This window comes from Lathyrus oleraceus, chromosome 7 (assembly GCF_024323335.1).
Source record: "Lathyrus oleraceus cultivar Zhongwan6 chromosome 7, CAAS_Psat_ZW6_1.0, whole genome shotgun sequence".
Taxonomy (NCBI): domain Eukaryota; kingdom Viridiplantae; phylum Streptophyta; class Magnoliopsida; order Fabales; family Fabaceae; genus Lathyrus; species Lathyrus oleraceus.
This window is the reverse complement of record NC_066585.1, coordinates 542,045,122-542,069,757: the sequence shown is the minus strand read 5'-3', so window position 1 is coordinate 542,069,757 and position 24,636 is coordinate 542,045,122. Positions and strand designations below refer to the sequence as shown.

The following is a 24,636-nucleotide window of genomic DNA, read 5'->3' as shown; positions in this document are numbered from 1 at the left end:
TAACATAGGCATCAGATTTTCTCTAAAACTAGAATAATACTATACGTATTTTATTCTTTTCAAATTGATAATTGTTACTACTATTATACCATTAATAAAATGCTTACTTTTCATATTTTTTTGCAAAACTTAAAAGGAGAATTGAAAATCAAAACTCATTTATGCTGTATGAGTATTTTAGTTATAAAAACAATAAAATTACAAACAATTCTTTAAAACAACTTTACAAAATTTTATATTCAAACAAGTTTTTATTTTTAAATTTTTTAAAAACTAAAATACATTTTTAAAAATCTACTCAAACATGCCCTAAGTAAAACAACCCCAAATATATAAATAAAAAAAAGAATCAAGTGAAACTAATCCGGAGCAAATATCAAATATCTAGACAACAATTGAGAGATCATATTATCATAAGCTACCATAAACACAAACATATTAATTCCCTAAACAAATATTAGACATAAAAATAGAATGTCAAACAATTTCTATAATGAAAAGTAAAAAGAAACCAATATAAGGGAAGAGATTATAACCAGTGAGAATATTAGACATATTAGACATAAAAATAGAATGTCAAACAATTTCTATAATGAAAAGTAAAAAGAAACCAATATAAGGGAGGAGATTATAACCAGTGACAAGATAAGATTGATGCTTTGGGGTTTTGGTGTTGTTCTTCAGTGGGAAGAGCAACAACTTTGATAAATTGTGGATGAAAAAATATGTAAAAACTCCATACTATTTATAGATAAAAACTATGTTAAAAAGTTGAATAAAATTTGTCTATTTTTGGAATGATTTCATTTAACCTGATTTTATCTATTTCTTTATGGCCAGACCAATGAATTTGGATGGATTAATGGCTTCTTGAAATTTAACAATAACTAAATAATTTATTTTAATAATTTGATAAATGATAATAAAAATAATTAAAATAAATGTAATAAAGGTAATAATTAAAAGACTATGATTTTTTTGGATTTTATATTGATTTTTAGACTAAAATACATGAAAAATCAATATTATAATGATTATTAAAAATTAATTAATAAAAAATAAAAAATTAAAAGGTATAATTTTAAATTATAAAATAATGTAAAAGAAGGTAAAAACATAAAAACATAAGGGAAACTTAGAGTGACAAGAGTAGAATTCCTGAAGTTCTTGGAATTTGGAAGATCTTTGGAGGCACTTAAGGGATTGTGAAACCCTTTTAAACGCCTTAAATTTGTGCGATTCATATATAGAAAGTTGAAGCTATTGAAAAATATTTTGGTAGAAAATATGGTTTGTTCTTGGGAACTTGGTAGACTATTTTTTTAATTCATTTGTACTCTCTTGTAACAAATTTGGAAGAAAATAGATTTGAACTATGAGATTTAATTGTGTTTTTAAATTTTTAGTTTATACTGATAAGGATAAATACAAGTTGATTGTGAAGTAAACTAGATGTCTAATGTGAATGTTTAAAGATTCATGGAAGATTAAAAGACTAAGAAGATGATAACAACTAAAGATGAAAATGTATCTAAAAAATCTTTCGATTTTAAGATACCTAAACAAGTAGGATTTGAGTCAAATGATCAATGTATACAATTTTTGTCTGAATATGAGTATATCCATGTGCAATAAAATTTTCTAGAACTTGATTTACTTCTTTATAATTAATTATCTTGATATATACATACAAATGCGCAGTTTTTCTTGAAACCTATATCCCCTTGGGATTACCTTATTGATTATTGATAAATGTATTTGTTTCTAACCCCTTTGTTCCTTAACCCTTTTATTTTTAAACCAAATAAAATGCTATTATTATAAAAATTATTTGTAATCCCTATATCTCCTTAGAGTTAGGTAATTATGAAAAAATAAATCTTAAGTGTATCTTTAAGTTTATGTTTTCTCTAAAATATCAACCTTCAAAATTTGAGATTATGGTATTAAGAGCATGTATAATGAGAAGAGTCTTTGAAAAAGAAAATTTGAAAACATAGATACCCATAAAAAAGAAGAGAAAAGAAAGAACAAAATGTTTGTTCAAAGAAGCAAAAAGAAAAGAAAACAAGTTGATACCAAAAATATAAGAAAAAGTCTCAGAAAGTTCAAACTTGTCTCTTATAGAGTTGAATATGGAAACAAATAGTAAAATAGATGAATAAGGGAATTTATTCTTTAACTCCAAAAATTAGCCTATTTTGCCTAAATTTATCTCACCTTAATCCAAGTTGCGTTACAACACCTAAGACCTAAAACGTGTGTGTATGATAATGATTTGATATACTATTAAGAAATTATTCAATCCTATCGAGAAGTGAACATTTTTTATTTTAGTGAATTGGTGAGAAGAGAAAAAAATGAATGGATAAAATGCATAATTAAAGTCTTTTGAGTTATCCATCATGAGGTTTGAAAATGGAGATGGAGATTGAGTAGGGTCATGAATCATACTTTTTTAAGTAGCATCAACTTATAAATTATCATCAAGGAGTTAAATTCTCATTTTTCCTAAACCTTAAATTTTGAATATTTTTCCAAAGGACAAGGAAATGTTCAAGTTTGAGGTTGTGATAATAGTTAGTCACACTATGTTTTTAGTATTCAATTTTGACGTTTTTAGGTACTTTTACGGTTGATGCATTTCTGTTTTGTAAATATTCAATAAATAATATTAAGATTAGTGGAAAAGACCAAACCAAATAAATATCATCTTAACCAAACAAATTTCACAATACTTTATTGTGAAAGTTACGTCGACGAATTAATGAGACAAATAATGAAAGAAAAATAGAGAAAAATCACAAGAAAAAGACAATAGCGATGCACCTTCAAGTAGAACGACACTATCAACTTCAAAAAGGCCAAAGCATGAATACAGACTTTCGAGGTATCCATCCGAAGGTATGAAAATGGAAGTGAAGATTGAAAAAATCATGAAAATACTTTGGTAAGTATCGTCAAGTTAGAAATTATCATTGAAGCAAGTAACTCATCGTGTTTTTTTCTCTAAAATCTCATGTTTCAAATATTTTCCTTAAGGACAAGAAAATGTTCAAATTTGAGATTCTGATGACAGTTCGACACACTATGTGTTTAGTAGTCAATTTCGTTATTTTAAAGCATTTTTATTACTAATACATTTCTCTTTTTTAGCATTTTAATAAAGATTCAAAATCATTTTAATTAGACAAATTTCATAAAAGTTATGATGACAAAATATGAAGATGACTTGACTAACACACGAAGAGTAGACAGAAAATAGATAATTTTTTTAAAAGACATTCAATAGACTAAGGGTCCAATATCAATTGTCCATAAGATTATCCTAAAAAACCTAATGCGTCTATGAATCAAGAATCTAGATGTCCGGATGCATTTTCATTGTTGAAGCATATTCAAACCAAAAATGTTTAAATATATTTTTTGTCATTCTATTATTTCTCTTTTCAAGTCTTAGAGAAAGCCAAATAGTCGAAATTTTAATTTTAGAAAACAGATATCAAACTTGCACTTTTTTTATTTTATTTTTAACTCAATGCACTAGCAAAAAAACAAAATTGGAAATTTTATCTTATAAGCTTTGATTTAATATCTTGGAAGATAAGTCTTGGTTGGCGGACTAAGATGCGTCATAGGTCGCGACTGACTGACGCTTGTTTGTTGCACTACCTGGGCCCCACTCACTATTTCACTTTCCACACCTCCATAACTTGCCTTCGACCCCACCATTCAAACCCATTTTGATTTTCTTTCAATAGGATAGGGATAGGAGTTGGTGGGGGAATATAACACCTCCAATCACTATTTATTTATTAATATACTTCAAACATTCTTTTCTAATTACCCATTTTTGACAATTACTTTATTATTTTATTATTTATTTATTATCCTCCCAACACTCTTTTCTTTTGTAATTCTCCATTTGCACAATAATTTATTTTTTTAATTATTTATTTAATAAACTTTGTTTTTGAAGTTTAATATAATATTAATTATTATTTTGATAATAATATTTTTAATTATTTATTAAGATGATTATATGTGTTGTAGGAGAAAGAAAGTGAATGTATTAAATTTATTTGAAATAATTATAATTAAATATATTTAATTATTATTATTTTTGACTAAAAATGATATTCATTCATTTAAATTGTTATAATAGATCCAATAATACAAATTTAAAATCTCTATAAAGTAAATAGGATGATCTGCGAACAAACACCGCACCAAAATGGAAAAATAAAATAACACTAAAAAAAACGACGACCAATACAATGTCGCACGAAGACGACGAAATCGCGAAGAAAAATACAATAATTTATTTGAACAAAAACAAAGGAAAGAGAATTTAGAGAGGTTATTCTAGATCAAAAATTGACCATAAAATCACTAATCTTTAATGAATGAAAAAATTAGGGTTGTGGAAAGAAGGGTGGCGATTTCTTTTTTTTAAAGAATATAAATGTATTCAAAAATAATTTGATACTCTTTATATAATATGAGTTATTGATCGAGATTCAATCTTTATCAATTATATTTATTTGACTTAATTATAGTTCTAATTTCATTATTTTGTGTGATCCACGAAACCAATCTCTTTATTTCAAAATTTAACCGTTTTAGTCCTCATTTTACATTTTTATATTTGAAATTGCCAATTTATCTATTTTTAAATGATATCTGACTTGTGAAACTTGACCGATCATGATATAAGAACCATATATAAGAATCTTTTTATGAAACATTATAAATAAAAAATATAATTAAAAAATTGACATTTCATCGATTTATGATGTAAAAAAATGAGAGAGAACCAAATTGACATTTCATCTTTTTATGAAACATTATAAATAAAAAATATAATAAAAAAATTGACATTTCATCTATTTCTTCGATTTAGGGGAATCCATTATATAATTTAACCTATTTATTTGTATTTTTAATTTAAAAGAAATTGAAATAGTCAACAATATTATTAATAAATATTTTGAATAAAATTTTAATCATTTTTTAAATTATAAAACTGATAACATTAGCATTACTCTATCCCTTCTAGAACCAAATGCAATTGACCTCAAAGTACAATGAACCTTATTCTAATAAAGAGTTAAAATGTTTTCATTGTCATTAAAAGCATGTTGAATATACGTTTATTTTTATTTACAAAAAACATTTCCTCACGGCAAGAAAACAAAACATTAAAAAACTCGATGGCATTAGTTCAACTAATTAAGAAATTCCAATATCAAATTAGTTGGAAAAGAAAAGCCCCATACTTAAATTAGTCTTTGTTTCATTAGCTTCACTAATTTGATTAAGAATTTATGATTATGCTTAATTAACAATTGAAAGAACATAGGTCCCTATCTTACCAACTTAACAATTGAAAGGTGTAATGGCTTGTCCACTTATGATTTTACATTGTGTGTATGCTTTAGGCTGTTGCCTACGTGGCAACTCATGATTGGTGGATAGGGTTGGGGGAGTTGGTGAGTGAACCAACCCAACACTTTCTTATTTTAACATTTTTTTGTCTTGAAAAGTAGAAGTTCTATAATAAGAACCTCAATACCATAGGACTCTTGTTCAATTTCACACACACCAAATCCCAAACCACCTCAACACTACACTTCTTCTCTTCTTCAAGGTAACAACAATGTTTCTTTCTCTTTTTTATTTTCATCTCATTCACTCCATTTATATTCCAATGTCTATCAAAACTTTTTAGCCATGGCTTTGAATTCCTTGGTTTCAACTCGAATCAATGAAAGAGATGCAATAGAGAATTCAAGTATTAATTCTTTCATAATTGTTTAGGATTTGTTTGTTTATATTAAGATTTTTAACACTTGAGGATTCAAGTGTCTTAATCTTCAATTATGTGACTATTGTTTTACATGCAATTACAATTTGTTTCTTGGAGATTTTTCTTCATTAAATCATCATTATTTTTCAATTTTTAGAAATTTATTTAATATATTAAAGTACTAGTACGTTTTATTAAAAAATTGATCAGAAGAATGTCTTCTAAAAGTAGTATATAAGATTCACTTACGTTATGTATGTGTTTCTATTGTCTTGATGGTGATGTTTGTATAATAATAAAAATTAGTTAATGATTGTGGCTTATAGGACCAAACCATTTCAGAGACAAAAAAAATGATCATAAATGTGAGAGATTCGACTATGGTGCGGCCGTCGGAGGAGGTTACACGGCGGACGGTGTGGAACTCCAACGTCGATTTGGTGGTACCGAATTTTCACACACCAAGTGTTTATTTCTACAGAAACAATGGTGCGTCGAATTACTTCGACGTCAAGATTATGAAGGAAGCTCTTAGCAAAGTGCTTGTGCCATTTTATCCAATGGCTGGCCGTCTTCGTCGCGACGAAGACGGTCGTGTTGAGATTGATTGTGATGGTCAGGGAGTGCTCTTTGTCGAGGCCGACACTGGTGCGGTTATCGACGATTTTGGTGACTTTGCTCCCACGCTTGAGCTCCGTCAGCTAATCCCAACAATTGATTATTCGCGCGGAATCGAAACTTATCCCCTTCTAGTGTTACAGGTAGGTTTCAAATTTTCTTCATTTATTTGTTAGTTTATGAGCTTTTGTTAAAGAAGTAATTGATCTATTAATAACATGATGAAATATGAATAGTTTAGAAATTATATAATATTATTATATTTATTATTGTTAAAGAACTAAATAGGATCTGTGAAGAGAAAATCAATTTAAGGGACAAAATTTATATTTTACTATAAAATGTTTTGTTTTTGTTAGTTGTTATTTATTTTTGGATAATTTTATGGTATACTATTTTTTTAAAAGGAGATCAAACTAATTATACTTATGGGGAAATTGAGATTCTTTTTATTTATTTTAGTTTTATGTACTATATGTGCAAAAGATCTCATAACCAACTTTTTTTTATTATTGATGTGAATCTTTTCATGAATGGAAATTTTCAGTACTTATTCCCATGATAGTGATTCCTTTTTCAATTTATACTTTTCATTTAATTACATTTATGAGTTTTAAAAGAGAAAAAAAATTAGGTTAGAGTTGTCACTTTCATAGTGAGAGGGGTATATATGTCTAAACCAATATTGAAAAAATATTCTCTTCTTAGCTAGTCAAGTAAAAGAAGAAAATGAAAATAAGAAAATTAATAACTCTCTTTTACATTTCTTTTATACACTATATGATATATAATATTTGTTTAATTACGTGTAACAATATAGTTAATTCAATAGTAATTAATTTAATTATATAATTTAATCATATTTCTTCGACATAAATTAAATTAATGATATTTTTACACGTACTAATCTCGTGATGTATGATTAAAAAAACGCACATAATCATTTATAATCATTTTTCTACGAAAATATTATGCATGGTTTTTTATGAAATTCTAAATATTATATATTATTTTTTTATGATATTCTAAATGTTAAATATTGTGCATGTCTAAATTATTTATTTATTTTTGTTATTCTATACCATATTCTTTATTGACACATTTTCCACAAAGACAAGAGCATTATTAAAGTGAAGCACCTTCCACAATCAATTATAGCCATCCCTATGAGAAATATAATAATCCAGCACTTAATTCCAATAAATCAATATAATATATATTTTGCTTTTTTTTTTTTGTTGTTGTTGGAGTGGCTGCTAAACCCAACGTCACAATGATGTCATGAACTTTCTTCTTTTGCATGCTTTTAATTTTTTAATTAAACAATTTGTCATTATCTTCACCTATCTTTGATTTTGTGGTTGTTAACAAATTCACCTATCTTTGATTTTTTTTCTTGACTCATTTCACCAACCTTTGATGAAAAGACATCTAATCATACATTATTTTGATACGTAAGACTGATACGTAAGACTGATACGTTTGAAAAAAATGCGTATCTGTTCGTATCGGACACCTCCATTTTTTAAATTATTATCGATGTCGCCGTATTAATGTCGAGTCGTATTTGTTATTACTGATTAATGTTTTCATAACTTTGCTACATACAACAATTTATGCAGGTAACATATTTCAAATGTGGAGGAGTATCACTTGGTGTTGGTATGCAACATCATGTAGCAGATGGAGCTTCTGGTCTTCACTTCATCAACACATGGTCGGATGTAGCTCGCGGCCTAGATGTTTCCATCCCACCGTTCATCGACCGGACGCTACTCCGCGCCAGCGATCCTCCTCGGCCTGTTTTCGATCACATTGAATACAAGCCGCCACCATCCATGAAGGCTTCTCAACAGCCTACAAAACCAGGCTCAGACGGTGCAGCTGTGTCGATTTTCAAATTGACTCGCGAGCAACTCAACACGTTGAAAGCTAAGTCGAAAGAAGCCGGTAACACAGTCCACTACAGTTCTTACGAGATGTTAGCTGGTCATGTTTGGAGAAGCGTGTGCAAAGCAAGATCGTTGCCCGATGATCAAGAAACCAAATTGTATATTGCAACCGACGGAAGGGCGAGATTGCAGCCTCCTCCTCCACCGGGTTACTTTGGGAATGTGATATTCACAACAACACCTATAGCTATTGCAGGTGATCTCATGTCAAAACCAACATGGTATGCTGCAAGTAGAATCCACAACGCGTTGTCGCGAATGGACAACGAGTATTTAAGATCTGCTCTTGATTTCCTAGAGCTACAGCCTGATCTTAAAGCTCTTGTTCGCGGTGCGCATACTTTCAAGTGTCCGAATCTCGGTATTACTAGTTGGGCGAGGCTTCCGATTCACGATGCTGATTTCGGTTGGGGAAGGCCTATTTTCATGGGACCTGGTGGGATTGCTTATGAGGGACTTTCTTTTATAATTCCAAGCTCAACAAACGATGGGAGTTTATCGGTGGCGATTGCTCTTCAACACGAGCATATGAAAGTGTTTAAGGAATTCTTGTATGATATTTGAAGAAACAATTGGAACAGCACTGTGTTTCTAAGGTGGTGTTTTGTTTCCTAGTTTTTTGGTTTTTCTTTTGGTACTTTTGGTGAACTCTATGCAAATGTTAATGAGACTTGTTTCAGCTTACAATAGAGTAAATCTGTTGAGAGTGTTATAATCTGTAAACAATTTAATTTGATGTTGCAGTTTGCACAAAACTTCAAACATTCGAACACCTATTATCGGTATTGTAGTTATTTATCATTTGATATACTATCTTCAAATTTTCTTTCCAATGAGCCTAACAGCGAAACTCACACACAAATCGCGGAGAAGAGAGGTATTGCTGAAACCTATTATCGGTGTTGTTTTGAGAATTTGAAAGAACAACAATACTTTATGATGTACAAAATGATCTTCTCTTCAAAAGAATCTCATGCTTCAAATAGAAACACGCGACACTAAAAATGTGACAAAATTCAAAGCAACTTAGCATGGAAAGAGAACACAAATATTAAAACAAAGCTTACACACAGAGATGAAATCCAAGATAACATGGATGGTGCAGAGTTTTTAGAACGGCGAGGTTCAGAACGGTAATTAACATTGGCACCACCGGTGGTTGTTCCTTTTCCTCTATTAGCTTTCTTATTTAAGGCATAAGCCTGTTCAAACTTTTTCTCCTTTATGCTTCCATAGTTTCCTACAAATAGTATGAAAGAAAATTTTAGTATTAGCACAGAAGCAAAAACAAGAATCTTGCATAACCATAATTTAAGGAAATGATTCTTAAAAAGGTGAAGAATGGTTAGTACTAATAGGTTGCTTTGTTTGTATGTTTCTATTTGATGAGTTTAGACCTCTCTGTTGCGAACTGAAATTTTGATGTAAACTCGAGATTGAGATGGCTCGAGTCCATAAAACAATGATGAAACATGTGAGAAATCTTAGTCTCATCATGGACTGAAGATTCAATCTACAAAATTTGATAATGGTTACTATATTTGAAGTTGGTAGAAGGAGAAAAAGGGTTAATATAAGCTGTAAAAAGAGAGGGAAAGAATCATCTGTGAAGAAAGCAATGTCTGTGGATCAAATTCTCTATGTAGAGATATGGTTGCTTGAAAGAGAAGCAAGAAGAATGTTCATTTGGAGCCCCTACCTTGTGCTGCATCAGATGCTTGTAATCTTAATCGCGATGATGAGCACATGTGGATGTATTTCACTTGCAAAAGTAGGGGTTTCGATTCCTTCCGGTCAATACCGAACCTAAAATCTAGACTGTCTAATATCGATCCAACTGTCCGCGATTTAAATACCACAAGTAGTGTAAATATGCTGCTTTTAATAGTTTTCAAATTACTTTTACTTTTATGTCAAAAGATTGGAAGGCACACAACAAATGACACAAGTCCATATAGTGGTTGAAAGAATTTAGAGTAAAGTAATATTCCTAAGCATGCTTATACAATCTTACAGATCAAGCAATTGTATGTTGTAAAGCCTCGATCCAAAAGGTTTATTAGAGTGAAGTAATGTACTTTTTTATTTTATTGTTTTAAAATTCAAAACATTGTGCAAAACAAACAGGCTAAATAAATATAATTGTATGACTGAGAACCTCTTCTGACTCTATATAGTGTTGAAAACCAAAAGAAAGAGAGATATTTGGATAAAATCATGTGTGTGAAACGGAAGTTGAATTATATAGTGAAGTATTATATAAAATACTCTATATATACAAAGATCAATATTCTTCCTCAAATTTGAGCATATAAGTCAAATGCATTAAGTTTACCACATATAATTAGTTCTATGATCTTGTAGGCATTTTGTAAACACATTTGTCTATTGATCATTAAAGTAGATAAAACTTATGACAATATCGTCTGATTCAATCTTTTCTCGAACAAACAATTTATCTCAATATATTTGGTCCTCTTATGAAAAACTGGATTCAAAGCAGTATGCAATGCAGCTTGGTTATCTCAATATATGTGGATCGTCTATCAATCGGTGAGACTACTCAATCATCATCAGAATATCCAACTATCTGAGTATGTCCTTTATCATCATAAATGAGACATTTTCCTGGAACACCTTTGATATATCTCAGAATTTGGATGACAACGTGCTTATGTTCTTTACAAGGAGAATTTAAGAACGGACTTACCACACTAACTGCAACGTAAATGTTCTGAAGAATGATTATGTTGATTTAGAATTCAATGAACATGTTTCTTCCAAAAATATAAGTAGCATATTTTCTCTGAGAAATTACCAAACCATATTTAAATTGAGCTACCTCAATACCCAAAAAATAGTGGAGTTTATCAAAGTCTTTTATCTGACATTGATTCAAAAAATGTTGTTTCAATTGGAGTATTCCGTGCTAATCGCTACCAGTTATGATAATATCATCTACATACACAATAAAATAAATGTATCAGTGGACTCAATGACGATAAAAATTTAAATGGTCGACTTCATTACAAACCATGTCAAACTGTTGTACTACAATGTTGAATCTCCCCAATCAAATTCTTGAAATTGCTTAAGACCATAAAGAGATCTCTATAACCAACAAACCATAGTCGAGGACTCCCCCTAAACAACAAAACTAGGTGGTTGTTCCATATATAATTTCTCTTCAAAATCACATGTAAAAATGCATTCTTAATTTTAAATTGATAAAGAGGTCAACGTGGAATGGTTAGGTGTAAAGAAGTCCAACTTGATGCCATTTGGCTACGAGAAATATAATAATCTCAATCAATTCCAATAAATCAATAAAATTTTATTTTACTTTTTTTGTTGGAGGGGCTGCTGAATCCAACTTCACAGTGATCCCCAATGATGTCATGAATTTTCTTCTTTTGCATGCTTTTAATTTATGAATTGAACAATTGTCATTATCTTCACCTATCATTGATTGTGACTCAATTCACCTACCTTTGATGAAAAGACAAGTAATCATACATTAATTTGACAGAACCTTTTTAATTGTTTTGTCCCTAAAATATTTTTTCTTGATTAAAAAATCAAATTGTGTGTGAAATGAACAATATGAAGTGAAGAAGATACCATATTTTCTTACAACTTAAATTCAAATTTTTGTGATTAACTTTTTCATAACTCTGCTACATGCAACAATTTATGCAGGTAACATATTTCAAATATGGAGGAGTATGACTTGGTGTTGGTAAGCAACATCATGTAGCAGATGGAGCTTCTGGTCTTCACTTCATCAATACATGGTCAGATGTAGCTCGCGGCCTAGATGTTTCCATCCTACCGCTCATCGGCCGGACACTACTACACGCCCGGAAATTCACACACACAAAGTGCGGATAAGAGAGGTATTGCGGTTTCAAACCCAAATAGAAATAAGTGACAGGCTTAACTTGATACATTTATTCATGTTAATGTTTTAAATGGTTGTTCTGAGAATTTGGAAAAACAACAATACTTTATGATGTACAAGATGCTCTTCTTTTCTAAAGAATCTCGAGCTTCAAACAGAAACATGTGACACTAAAAATGTGAGAAAATTCAAAGCAACTTAGCATGGAAGAAGAAAACAAATATTAAAACAAAGCTTACACACACAGTTGAAATCCGAGATAATATGGAGGGTGCAGAGTTTCTAGAACGGCGAGGTTCAGAACGGTCATTAATATATCCACCACCCCTAGCTCCTTTTCCTCTATGAGATCTCTTAATCGATTCGTAAGCTTGTTCAAACTTTTCCTCCTTTATGCTTCCATAGTTTCCTACATCATGATAGAATTAAAGAAAAATTTAGTAGTAGCACAGAAGCAAAAACAGAAATGTAGCATAACCATAATTTAAGGAAATGATTGTTTAAAAAGGTGAAGAATGCTTACTACTAATAGGTTGCTTTGTTTGTATGTTGCTATTTGATGAGTTTAGACCTCTCTGTTGCGAACTGAAATTTTGATGTAAGCCCGAGATTGAAATGGCTTGAGTGCATATAATAATGATGAAGCATGTAAGAAATCTTACTCTCATTATGGAGTGAAGATTCTATCTACAAAAATTGACAATGGTTACTATATCTGAAGTTGGTAGAAGGAGAAAAGGGTTTATATAATCTGTAAAAAGAGAGGGAGAGAATCATATGTGAAGAAAGCGATGACTGTGAATCAAATTCTCTATGTAGAGATGTTGCTTGAAAGAGAAGCAAGAAGAATGCATCATTTGGAGCCCCTACCTTGTGCTGCATCAGATGCGTGTAATCTTAACCGTGATGAGCACATGTAGATGTATTTCACTTGCTGTTTACGAAGTAAACCTTGCAAAAGTAGGGATTTGGATTCCTTAAAGTCACAATCTCACGCATTCATGCAATCAGCACATCGTTAATTATTAGATCGAGATTCGAATGTACAAAAAGCAAATAGATTTTGATATTGTTTTTAACTTTAAAATATTTTTAATAGTCCTATATCGGATGATATATAGCATGAACATGTGCTTATAAGCGGAGACAATCCTCACCCTATAAGTCTCTTTTGAAGGGATGAGTTAGACCCAACCACAATTATTAACATGGCATCAAAGCCCAGTTTAAGATCCGGTGGGACAATAAGTCGGGGCGATCCATCTCTGTCTGTGATGTGCTAACTGCGTGAGATATGCGATTCAAATCCCAAAAGTAGTTAGTTTCTCTTGGACCAACCAGCACAGAGAATTTTGACATACTTGTAATCTGCTTTTAATAGTTTTCAATTACTTTTACTTTTATGTCAAAAGTTTGGAAGGCACTACTCTATTGTCAAAAGAAACCAAATGGTGTCCTTATCATCTAACCAACCTCATGATTGTTTCATTAACTTTGATCAAACTCTTCTGCAAATGATTTTGGTGTATCATGTGTTCTGGCAGACATGTGCCAATGTTTAAAACAAAATATCTGCCCATAAAGCTAGTTCAATCACTTTCATACCTATTTCAGATTTAAAAAAAAGAAATAAGCAGCTTTTCTGGCTGTCAAATTCAAATTTGACAATCAATGCACCTTTTTTTAGGATGAGTCCCTATGATGTGGAAAGTTCTGAGTAGGCCAGCCTTTTTTTTGTAAGGTAACTGTAAATTAAGTTACAAAGATTCTATTTCTTCTTTCCAACCAACATGCAATACTTAATTCATCTATTCATACTACATTCCCTAGTAAAATAATGGAGGACATTATAGCACTAAGGTGAAGGACACAAACTAATCAACAAGCAAACAAACATGTTCTTCATTGTGGCCAAAATATACATTTGGAGTTGTAGTAGTAATAGTAGTGAAGAAATGATTCATATAGGCCTAAAAAAAAGCTATATAACTTCACCAGTGGAAGTGAAACAATGTGATTAAAGCAAAAAGCTCACACATAAAATAAGTGTTGAGACACAAAAACAAGGCCCTTCCATTAATGATGTTGCAGAACTTTTAGAGTGATGATTCCCATGATTGGCGCTTTCACTGCCGGCAACTCCAGCTCCGGCAACTCCAGCGGCCACAGCACCACCTGCCCTACCTCCGAAGAATCTTCCCCTGCTTCCTCCTCCTCCCCTTCCTCCTCCCCCTCCCCTTCCTCCTCCTCCTCCCTTTCTTTTAGTAACAGATAGTTCATGTTTGTGTTCATTATTACTTTCTACAAGCCTTGTCGAGGCTTCTATGTTACCATTTCTGTACAAGTTTCCTACCATTGAATAACAAAATTATAAAAGAAAAAGTGACAAAGAAGTATGCTTACAAATAGCTAAGAATTTTAAGTTGAACCTAACTAACTCCTACAAATACCAAGTGGTCTAATAGCATATGACCAACACGTCTTTGGCAGACTCAAATACCATCTTAGAATCTAGGTTGAATCTAACTCAAATCTACAAAATAAGCATGTAAGGTGAGTAATGTCTCCCTATTGGGTAAACTCAAGTCCAAGGTTGAGTGAAATAAAAACTAAAAGGAGTTTATAAAGAGTAGCATGCTTCAATCTTAATAAAGATAAGACCTGGAATAATTTTCAAAGAGTAAAAGCCGATTTTGTAAGGATGAATTAAGTCAAATATTAAACCGCTAATACTCCCACTTATAAACTCATCTACATTCACTAGATAAAATGTATGAAAAATCAAGTTTGAGGTTGTTGGAAAAGTTAAAGAAATTGTACCAAGAAGATTGTGTGGTTGTTCATTGCTTTGGATAGTGCTTCTGTTTTCTGAAGTGAACTTCACATCAAAACCTTCATCTTTATTTGATATGGCTCGAGCACCTGAAATGATGAGTAGGAACGTTGCAAGAAATATTACCTTCATGTTATGCCTAAGTGGTTGGCAAAAGAGAGTGGTGATTCTTTGCAAATTATTGGGATTTGAGATCTCCTATTTTCTTTGAAGCAAAGGGAGAGAAACTAAGAACATTAAATGTAGGGAAAAGTATTTTAGGTAGACAGAATAAGAAGGAAAAAAGCAAAGGGCTGTCCAAAGTCCATGTGGAGCACTAAAAACAGGTCGAATAACAACAAATTAGTGTAATCAAAAACTTTTTTCATCCTTTTTATTTTAACTTGAAACTTCATCTAAAAGTTTGTGGTTCTCCTCTTTCTTTCTTTTTTCTCTTGCTGTGTTTTGACATATATACTCATCCATGTTACCAAACTCATTTTGTTTTGTGATGGATTGTGGTAATTCGTTCACCATATTTTGGCAAAAAGATCACATCTAACACCGTATATTTAAATGGTGTCCGAATACAATGTCAACTTTTTGTGTCTAAATATCATTACTCTTCATTCACAGCATCATATGTTCTCCCTCAATACAGTAGAATTTGAATCATAGTGAAAAGTTAGTTTCTCAAAATTGACATTCCTTGAAAAAATCTAGTCCTTGTTATAGATATCATATAATAGATACCCTTTTGTTTCGGCTTTGTATTCTATGTGAAATAAGAATATATGCTTAACATAAACATGTAAAAGTTAAGATTATTTGAACTAGAAAGATATTTACACAAACATTCAAAAGGAGTTTTGGTAGCTAGCAATGGTGAAATAGTCCTATTAATCATGTGAATAACATGTCTCCTACATAGCACAATAGATATAAGGAATGTTATAGCTAAGGGACTCGATGCATTTATTTGGTGCATGTACTAGACGAAAATGCCATAAAGCAGATTGTGGTATAGTTCTAACATTAACATTGTTTACACAAGCATTATTAGAATTAGTTACACTAAAATGTGATTATTTGCGATAGTGTAGTCAAGATTGAGTGCTGCATTTTAAGATCTTGCGATCTTCGGTGCTGAGGTTTTCTTTTAGTGCTAGGATCTGAGAAAGATTTTTTTTCATGCACGGCGTGGTCAAGTTCGAGCTTTCTAGAGCAAGATGTAAAAAAAATAGTGTTGAGCCTGTTTTTTTGGGCTGACTAACCGGGTCGGGTTTTTTAAGTGAAAACCCGGTTATTATATCAATTAGGTTCTCCCTTCTAAACTCTAAAACATAAATCCTTCACAATAGGTGTTGGTACCTCTGCAACTTTCAAGCTTCATCTTCCCATCCCCATTCTATTTTCCTCTCTTGCCCTTCTGCTATCGTCGTCCTTAAACTTCTCTACGGCGACGGTGACAGCCAGTTTTCCCTCTAACATCAATATTCATGTTCATTCAGCCAGTTTTCCCTCTAACATCAATATTCATGTTCATTCAGCCAGTTTTCCCTCTAACATCAATATTCATGTTCATTTTCTCCCTATCACTGATCGTGTTCTTCTTCTCCCATCATTTTTCTTAACACTATTTCCCCCCTATGTAATGGCTTCAAATATATATGAAATTACTATTTTGCTCTTCGGAAGGATCTTACGTATCGTATCGTCCTACTATCCTAGTTTTACGATCTTTCATTGGTTGTCCATTCCTACATAAGATCTCGATTTTATAGGTTTAATTCTAGTAACATTAGAAAAACCATTGAAAATGTAGCAAGCATGACTGGTTACCGGTGAATCTAATATCCAATATGCCTGTCTAGAATGTGAACTGCACTAGCTAAAGACTGCTTGGATTACCAATTGATCTCTCTGCGGTAATAAGACTGACCTACTGACTTCTCTTGAGTTATTCTTGAGTGAATGAAGTTTGTTGCTTGGAACTATCATCTTTTACCTGTTCTTGGGTGAATGGAGTATCATCAAATCCTAAGAATTTTTTTCTTTTCATGATTGATGAAGATAATGCTCTCCAACCGAGCTCGTGGTACCATAACAGGAAACAGGATAAAAGAAATTCATAAACTAACCCTAAGACTGAATGAATACTGATCACAGGAAGTGATATCAGGTTACATATTTATACATAGATCAATTGGAAATGAAATAACTAACTAACACCTATAGCATAAAACAGAAAGTAACCGAACTAACTGACATAGTTGACTAAAATAGATGACTAATAATGATCAATAGTTATCCTACTTTTCTAGTACAAACAAAAACAACAAATCTTATTATTCTTTTCATGTTGGACCCTGTTGGCTGCATGGCTTACAATTGATTTGATTGTCGTCGTTTTTTTAGCTCAAACCATTGCGCAAAACTAGTAAGGGTAAATGCATGTAAGAGCGTGCGTGATTGAGGTCACAAACTAATTCACAAGCAATCATTATATTAATTATGGGCAAAATATACATTAGTACTAGTAAAGACATGAAGAAGATTAATGTATATATATATATATATATACAGAAGCAACTAAAAAAAGGACACTTAACTAGTGGAAATGAAACAATGTGATTAAAGCCAAAAACTCAAACATAAAATAAATACTGAGACACAAACTTGAGGCCCCGCAGATAATGCTGTAGCAGAATGGTTGGAGTGATGAGTGCCATGATAGACACTTGAACCACCTATAACTCCAGCTCCGAGAACTCCAGCAGCCGCTCCTCCACCCACCGCCCTTCCTCTGCCGCTTCCTCCTCGGCCACCCTTTCCTCCTCCGCCGCCACCCTTTCCTCCTCCTTTTCTTACAATAACAGATAGTCCATGTCTGTGTTCATTATTACTTTCCATACTCACAACTTTATGGTTCAACCTTGTAGAGTTACCTATCATTGAATAACACAAGAAAATTTGTAAAAAAAAAAAGAAAAAAACTAAGTTTGTGCTTATTTAAAAAGGCAAAGAAATTGTACCATTAAAGAGATGTGCTTGTTCATTGCTTTGGATTAGGTTTTTGTCTTCACTAGATATTACTTGAACAGCTGAAACAATTATTAGTAACAATGAAAGAAATTTGAAGTTCATGTTAGATCAAACGGGTTTTGCAAGTAATTGGGAATTGAGGTTTCGGAATTTGCTTTGAAGAGTTTCCAGATAAAAAGGTTTTGTAGTGTTGTTGGTTAGGTGAAAGAGGTTTTTATATGAATATTTTTCAAAGTTTGGTTGAGGAAGAAAAGGGTGAGAAGAAACTAAGAACGTGCGCTGCTCTTTCTTACTTTGGTTGAAAAAGTCTCTACGCGAAATGTGAAAAAGTCTCTATAAAAAATGTTATCTTATAAAATGTAATTTAAATGAATGTCAATTAAGAAATTTGCACAAAGTGGTTTGACAGCTAATATTGGTGATTCTAATGACTTACCCTAACACTCCTCCTCAAGTTGCTCGTAGAAATTCTAACTAGATTTCCGGAAGAACTAGTTTTTTATTTGTAATTTGAATAAATGATTATTTATAAATCAACATAACCATTTTCATAATGATATTATTGTTCAAATAAGGAAATAGTTAGTTGAATATAAAATATGTAGCGTAAAGATTTATTTAATTCTAATAGTTTATTATCAAAATTCTATTCAACATAGAGAAATTAATTTTTTTAAAAATAATAGTTGATTTATCTTTAATTTTGATTTACATCAAATTTATTATTGTTGGAAATCTATCAATTTTCCTTCAAAGAGAGTAACTTCGATATGAATGAATTGAATATAAATTAGCTCCATAATAATATCAACCTTCTCCTTTCTCCATCCCATCATAATACCACCCGAATACCCAAGGACAAGGGAAAACGCATAACCCTCAAATCAAATACGGGAAATTTTTTTCTTGAGTTTCTATGGATTTATTCTAGTTTCCAACACAATGAAAATCTTCGGATGAAATATTCTGATGTAATTCTTACAAACCCTTAGAAAGGCCTTATTCGCTCTACCTCGATAATTCCAAATGAAAATTTTATTAAGATCTCTTATCATGAAGAAGATGACACAAAATTTTGGTGATCAGATTGAAGAAAGAAGAAGGATTCAGATGGGAATCAAAAAATGAAATAAAAAGCTAACTGATGAATCCCCATATTATGTTACATTCTGTAAGAAATAAATCTATGAAACTTTATATTTGTTCATCTGATGTAACAATAGGAAGTATGTTATCACAAGAGGGTGATGACGGTGTCAAAAGAGTCATCTATTACCTTAATCGAGTGTTAAATGATGCATAAACTAGATATAGTTCAATAGAAAAATTATGTCTTTGTCTGTATTTTTCTTGTACAAAGTTGAAGTATTATATAAAAACTACATACGTGTGTGTTTATTCTCATTTCAACATTATTAAACACATATTGTCCAAGCTTATTTTGCACAACATAATTGGAAAGTGGACTTTAGCCCTAACCGACTATTCTCTAATATATGCACCACTGAAAGTAGTGAAAGGCCAAGTAATGGTTGATTTTATTGTCGATCATGCAGTACATGATCGATATGGTACAAGGTTTTGTTGGTTTAAAACCTTGGAATGTATACTTTGACGGTTCCAAACATAAGAATGGAACTGGTATTGGAATTTTGATTATTTCCCCTAAAGAAATTCCAACTAAGTGTAAATTTAAAGTTAAAGGTCATTGTTCAAATAACAAGGTTGAGTATGAAACCTTAATTACATGCCTCAAAATCCTGTTAGACTTGGGGGGGGGGGGGGGGGGGGGGGAGTTATTGAAATTTAAGGTGAATCAAATATGGTTGTAAATCAACTGACAAAAGAATACAAATGTATCAATGAGAATCTAATGTTATAATTTGTAAAGGCCAATTCTCTATTGAGAAGGTTTGATGAAGTTGACATTAAGCATGTACCTCGAGTCAAAGACCAAAAAGCTACTGACCTAGCACAAATAGCTTCAGGATACAGAGTTTCCATGGAGAAGTTAGCAAAGTTGGTAGAAGTAAAAGAAAAGTTAATTTTAACAAATCATTTTTCCTCATAATTGTCAAAGACAAAACTGGCAGGAGTAGAAGGTTTGGAAGGACTAAAAAGATTTGAAATTTTTACCATTGACAATTTGTCAAACAATGATTGTCGAATTTTTACAAAATCCAACAAGAACAACAGATCGAAGGTTAAGTATAAGGCACTAAGCTATGTGATAATGGGGAACAAAATGTTTAAAAAGACTCTTGAAGGAATCTTGTTGAAATGCCTTAGTGAGAGTGAGGATTGTCTGGAAATATTTGATGCCCACAGTGGATCATGTGGTGCTCATCAAGCAGGTCACAAGATGAAGTGGATCATATTTCGACAAGATTTGTATTGGTATACTATACTGAAAGATTGTATTGAGTTTGCCTAAGGTTGCCAAGACTGTAAAAAACATGCAAGTATTCAACACGTTCCTACAAATGAATTACATTTTATTGTTAAGCCTTGGTCATTTAAAGATTGGGCATTATATTTAATTGGTGAAAAATTTGGCCTACATAATCCAAGGTTCATAGTTACATCTCGGTAGGCATAGATTATTTTGCCAAATGGGTCAAAGTTGTGTATTTGGCGAATGTTGATCAAGAAGTTGTGATCAATTTTATTCAGAGTCACATCATGTGTAGGTTTGAAATTTCTGAAACCTTAACCACTGGCCAAGGTTCAGTTTTCATTGGTCGAAAGATGGGTGATCACTTCAGACTCAGATTCAAACTTCTTACTTCTACCTCTCATTATACCCAAGCAAATGGCCAAGTCAAAATCGCCAACAAGATCATAATAGGCCTAATTAAGAGACATGTGGGTCAAAAGTCAAGGAATTGGAATAAGACTTTGTACCAAACACTTTAGGCTTGTCGAACGTCTCTTAGAGAAGTAACTAAGTTGACTCCCTTTCGATTGACATTTAGTCATGATGCAGTCTTGTATGTTGAGATTTACTTACAGTCAATTAGAGTTCAAAGACAAATCGAAATTCCATATGACCATTATTGAAATATGATGCTAGATGAGTTAGTCAACTTAGATGAAGAGATGTTAGCTGCTCTAAACATTCTTATGAGACAAAAAGAACGAATAGTTAAGACTTATAATAAAAAAAAGTTAAGTCAAAAGCTTTTACGGTTGGTGATTATGTCTAGAAAGTCATCTTACATATGAATCGAAAGGATAGAGCTTTGGGTAAGTGGTCACCAAACTAGGAAGACCCGTTTAGAATTAGTCAAAGATTTTCAAATAATGTCTATGAAATTAAAGAGTTAGGTCTTAAAGATCAAATACTAAGGATACATGAAAAGTAATTAAAACAGTGCAAGCCTATGATGCAAGAGGTTAAAAAAAACAGAAGAATAATTCATAAAGGAATATATTGTTAAAATGATATACGTTAAAATTTTGAAAAGCCAAAATGGCAAGCAGTCATTAATACAGTGAAAGGAAAATAAAGAAAGTTGAACATTCAAAATGGAAAGTCAATTTTCATCTTCTCAAAGCGCATCTTGGCAAGTCGAAGCTTCTTTTCGTTCATGGAATCCTCAATCTTCAGTCCATCGACCTCTTTCCTCATTGCACGAGCAGTTTCAGCATGTTGGATATCAATCTTGGTTTCCTCAATCAATTTTTTCCTCGACAGAAGCCAGCCGGGGAGCTTTAATATCAGTTTTCTCCTTTTCTGCTGCTTCAATGTCTTTATGTAGCTCGTCCATTTATTGCTTCCACTTTTGAGTGCAAGCATCACAAGTGGCCAGTCGATCCTTGTCTGCTTTATCTTCTACTTCCCACTCTTTGATTCAACTTTGAGACTGAGTAACTAAGTCTCATTGCTGAGACATAACATTGGTTTATCGATCAAGTCTCTTAGCATATTCCTTTATAAGCCTAAAATTCTGAGCGGTTTGCTCAAGAAACAGCTTGAAATCAAGAATAAAGCTGACAGTGGAGTCGGACGCCTCTGATTTGTTCAGTTGTGCCAGCAATCTCTAAATCTCATAGAGAGCAGCATGACTGTCTTCTATGATCTGAATTAAATTCATGTCGACAATTTTTGCTTTCAACTGCTTGATTAATTCAACAAAGAAATCACCAGAAGGTTCAGTGCATGGAGCAGGTTCAAAGTTGTTGGATCTCTTGACTAACCATAAGTATCTTGAAAGCTTCTATAGGATTCTTTTCCCTGATATCCTCTAGTCCTACTTGATTAAGAGTAGTGTTGAAAGTGTTAAAGGAAGACGTAGAATGCGGGGTTCCGTTGGCTGTTGGCGAAGATGTTAGAACAAGAGATTTGGGGATTCGTTTCTCCTCGACCACAACAGGCTTAGGTTGGACAGGGTCAAGTTCTTGTCTCAGGGTCAAGTTTTGGCCTCTGTTTTTCTCCTAGCGTGTTATCTATTAGCAGGTTCTTAGTATTGAAGTTGAATTTGCATCTAGTTAATCCTAGCTAGACTAAATTATGAAAGACATGTCTTAGTTCTTTTTTTTTCCATCAACACGCAAAGATTTAACGTCTATTCATACTGCATTTACAAATGACATAAAACATGATATTGATTGCGGCCAAAATATACATTAAGTGGTAGCAATGAATAAGAGAGGATCATTACAGGCCTAAGCAGAAGAAACTAAACATGATATTTATTAGCGCAAGGGTGATCAAATCCAAAAGTTCACATATAAAATCAATATTGAGACACAAATATGAGTCCCAGTAGATAATGTTGTTGCAAAATTATAAGAGTAATTGTTCCTCTCATTAATGTCGCCTGCGTAGATAGCTCGGCCTCCGATCATTCCAGTTGCGGCTCCACCCACCACTCCACCTGCCCTTGCACTTCCTCCACTTGCGGCTCCACCCACCACTCCACCTGCCCTTGCACTTCCTCCACTTGTACCTCCACCCACCACTCCACCTGCCCTTGCACTTCCTCCACTTGTACCTCCACCCATTCCTCCTCCTCCACCCCTTGCACCTCCTCCTCCAGTTGAATATCTTGTAGTAACAAATAGTTCATGTTTATGCGCATTTTTACTTGCTACAATCACATTTTTGTGATTCAACCTTGTGGAGACTTGTATGTTACTATTTCCATATGAATTTCCTATCAGCATTGAATACAACAACTATAAAACCAAAATTGAAAAGAAAAGAAAAAGTATGCTCACTAATGTGTGAGAGACATTAATTAAGGTTGTGCTTGATTGAAAGTTAAGGAAATTGTACCATTAAGCTCATGTCCTTGTTCATTGCTTTCGATTAGACTTTTGTCTGCTGAAGTGAAAGTCTCAACAAAATCTTCTTTTGAAATGGCTTGAGCACATGAAATGATCAGGAGGAACATACCAAGAAATTTTATCTTCATGTTAAGCATAAGGGATTTGCAGGAGGTAAAAGGGTTATATAAAGACTTTGTTTCATGAGATAAAGGGTGAGAAACTTCGTAGAACCAACACTCTTGATGGAAGGCGTGTCTGGTATCTGATAAATAGGACACATTGCGTATTAATAAATTTTGTCCAATGGATTTTGATCAAGAAAGAGTGCAAGTTGTGTGTCACATGGTACTTACTATTACTAAAATCAGGCTAAGCATCAAGTTAGAGTTTGGTGTATTTATAAAGACATATTACAATTTTGGCATTAGATGGAGATGGAAATAAAGCCTTCTGACTTGAGCACATGCTCATTCATAATGTGAATAAACCAAATCACAAATTTGATAGCGATAGATTTTGACCTATTATAATGCTATGATGAAATTAATTTTAAGAATTGAATTGAATGTGTGTAGAAACTTGACACAGTGAAGAATTCTAAATGCAGACTATAACGTTATAATCTTTTAAATGAGTTGTTCATTGAGGATATCTACCCACTTTATAGAACAAGTTTGTCATAAGCCTCCATTATACGCACACACACGTACATAGCATATTTTTAATTCAAATTATCGGTTTTGAAAAACAACCGGAAGAAATGACATGATGTAGGAAAGTTGACGGCACATAATAACCGTACAGAAAGTTAATTTAAAAAATATGTTGTATTCTTTTATTTTTATTTTTATTTTTATTTTTATGATATATGACATACTTTTATATATTAGTTGACGACCTATCTTTCAAGAATTTGAAAATATGATCAATCCTAGCAAACTAATAAAAAACCATTCAAAATTTTGAAAATAGGATCAACCCTAACAAGCTAATAATAAACCTAATGAACCCTAGCAAACTAATAACAAACTATTAAATTTATCTATAATACTTCCCCTCAAATTGGAAGGTGAGGATTATGAACACTCAACGTGAACATGAGGACTTGAAAAACTTCCACACCTAAGGACTTAGTAAAAATGTCAGCATTTTGTTGTTTGGTGGACATGTAATTTGTGCTTATGGCACCTGACTGTATGTGTTCCCTAATAAAATGGCAGTCACT

General features: G+C 32.2%; 5 protein-coding genes and 1 long non-coding RNA gene across 8 annotated transcripts in view; 2 read left to right on the top strand and 4 right to left on the bottom strand.

Moving 5' to 3' along the window:
* LOC127107217 (pentatricopeptide repeat-containing protein At1g56690, mitochondrial) overlaps positions 1-18,470 on the bottom strand; it is an 83,332-nt gene extending 64,862 nt beyond the window's left edge. Inside the window, exon 1 of one of the 2 annotated variants that reach the window (XM_051044513.1) lies at positions 18,348-18,470. The gene's annotated coding sequence lies outside the window, so the exon portion shown is untranslated. Of the gene's footprint in view, positions 1-18,316 lie in introns of both variants that reach the window. The other variant, XM_051044514.1, reaches the window with a different exon arrangement.
* LOC127107218 (shikimate O-hydroxycinnamoyltransferase) lies at positions 5,497-9,185 on the top strand. 2 transcript variants are annotated; one of them, XM_051044515.1, is made up of 3 exons: positions 5,497-5,650; positions 6,136-6,570; positions 8,050-9,185. In XM_051044515.1, the coding sequence occupies exons 2-3, from the start codon at positions 6,163-6,165 to the stop codon at positions 8,941-8,943; spliced, it is 1,302 nt and encodes a 433-aa protein (XP_050900472.1). In that variant the 5' UTR covers positions 5,497-5,650; positions 6,136-6,162; the 3' UTR covers positions 8,944-9,185. The 2 variants fall into 2 exon arrangements, with proteins under 2 accessions (XP_050900472.1, XP_050900473.1); XM_051044516.1 differs by lacking the exon at positions 5,497-5,650 and having other exon boundaries at positions 6,121-6,570.
* On the top strand, positions 11,746-13,529 carry LOC127107224 (uncharacterized). Its single transcript, XR_007795646.1, has 2 exons — positions 11,746-11,885; positions 12,079-13,529. It is a non-coding gene; the product is annotated as an uncharacterized LOC127107224 (long non-coding RNA).
* Positions 14,156-15,685, bottom strand: LOC127107220 (uncharacterized). Its single transcript, XM_051044523.1, has 2 exons — positions 15,101-15,685; positions 14,156-14,629 (listed from the first exon to the last, which is right to left on the bottom strand). Exons 1-2 carry the CDS (start codon positions 15,243-15,245, stop codon positions 14,298-14,300), a joined length of 477 nt encoding a protein of 158 aa, XP_050900480.1. The 5' UTR covers positions 15,246-15,685; the 3' UTR covers positions 14,156-14,297.
* Positions 17,579-18,318, bottom strand: LOC127107221 (uncharacterized). The gene is made up of 2 exons (XM_051044524.1): positions 18,128-18,318; positions 17,579-18,040 (listed from the first exon to the last, which is right to left on the bottom strand). Exons 1-2 carry the CDS (start codon positions 18,237-18,239, stop codon positions 17,727-17,729), a joined length of 426 nt encoding a protein of 141 aa, XP_050900481.1. The 5' UTR covers positions 18,240-18,318; the 3' UTR covers positions 17,579-17,726.
* Positions 18,471-22,727: 4,257 nt separating the features above from the next.
* LOC127107216 (glycine-rich protein 23) lies at positions 22,728-23,697 on the bottom strand. Its single transcript, XM_051044512.1, has 2 exons — positions 23,419-23,697; positions 22,728-23,296 (listed from the first exon to the last, which is right to left on the bottom strand). The coding sequence occupies exons 1-2, from the start codon at positions 23,564-23,566 to the stop codon at positions 22,851-22,853; spliced, it is 594 nt and encodes a 197-aa protein (XP_050900469.1). The 5' UTR covers positions 23,567-23,697; the 3' UTR covers positions 22,728-22,850.
* Positions 23,698-24,636: the final 939 nt, after the last annotated feature.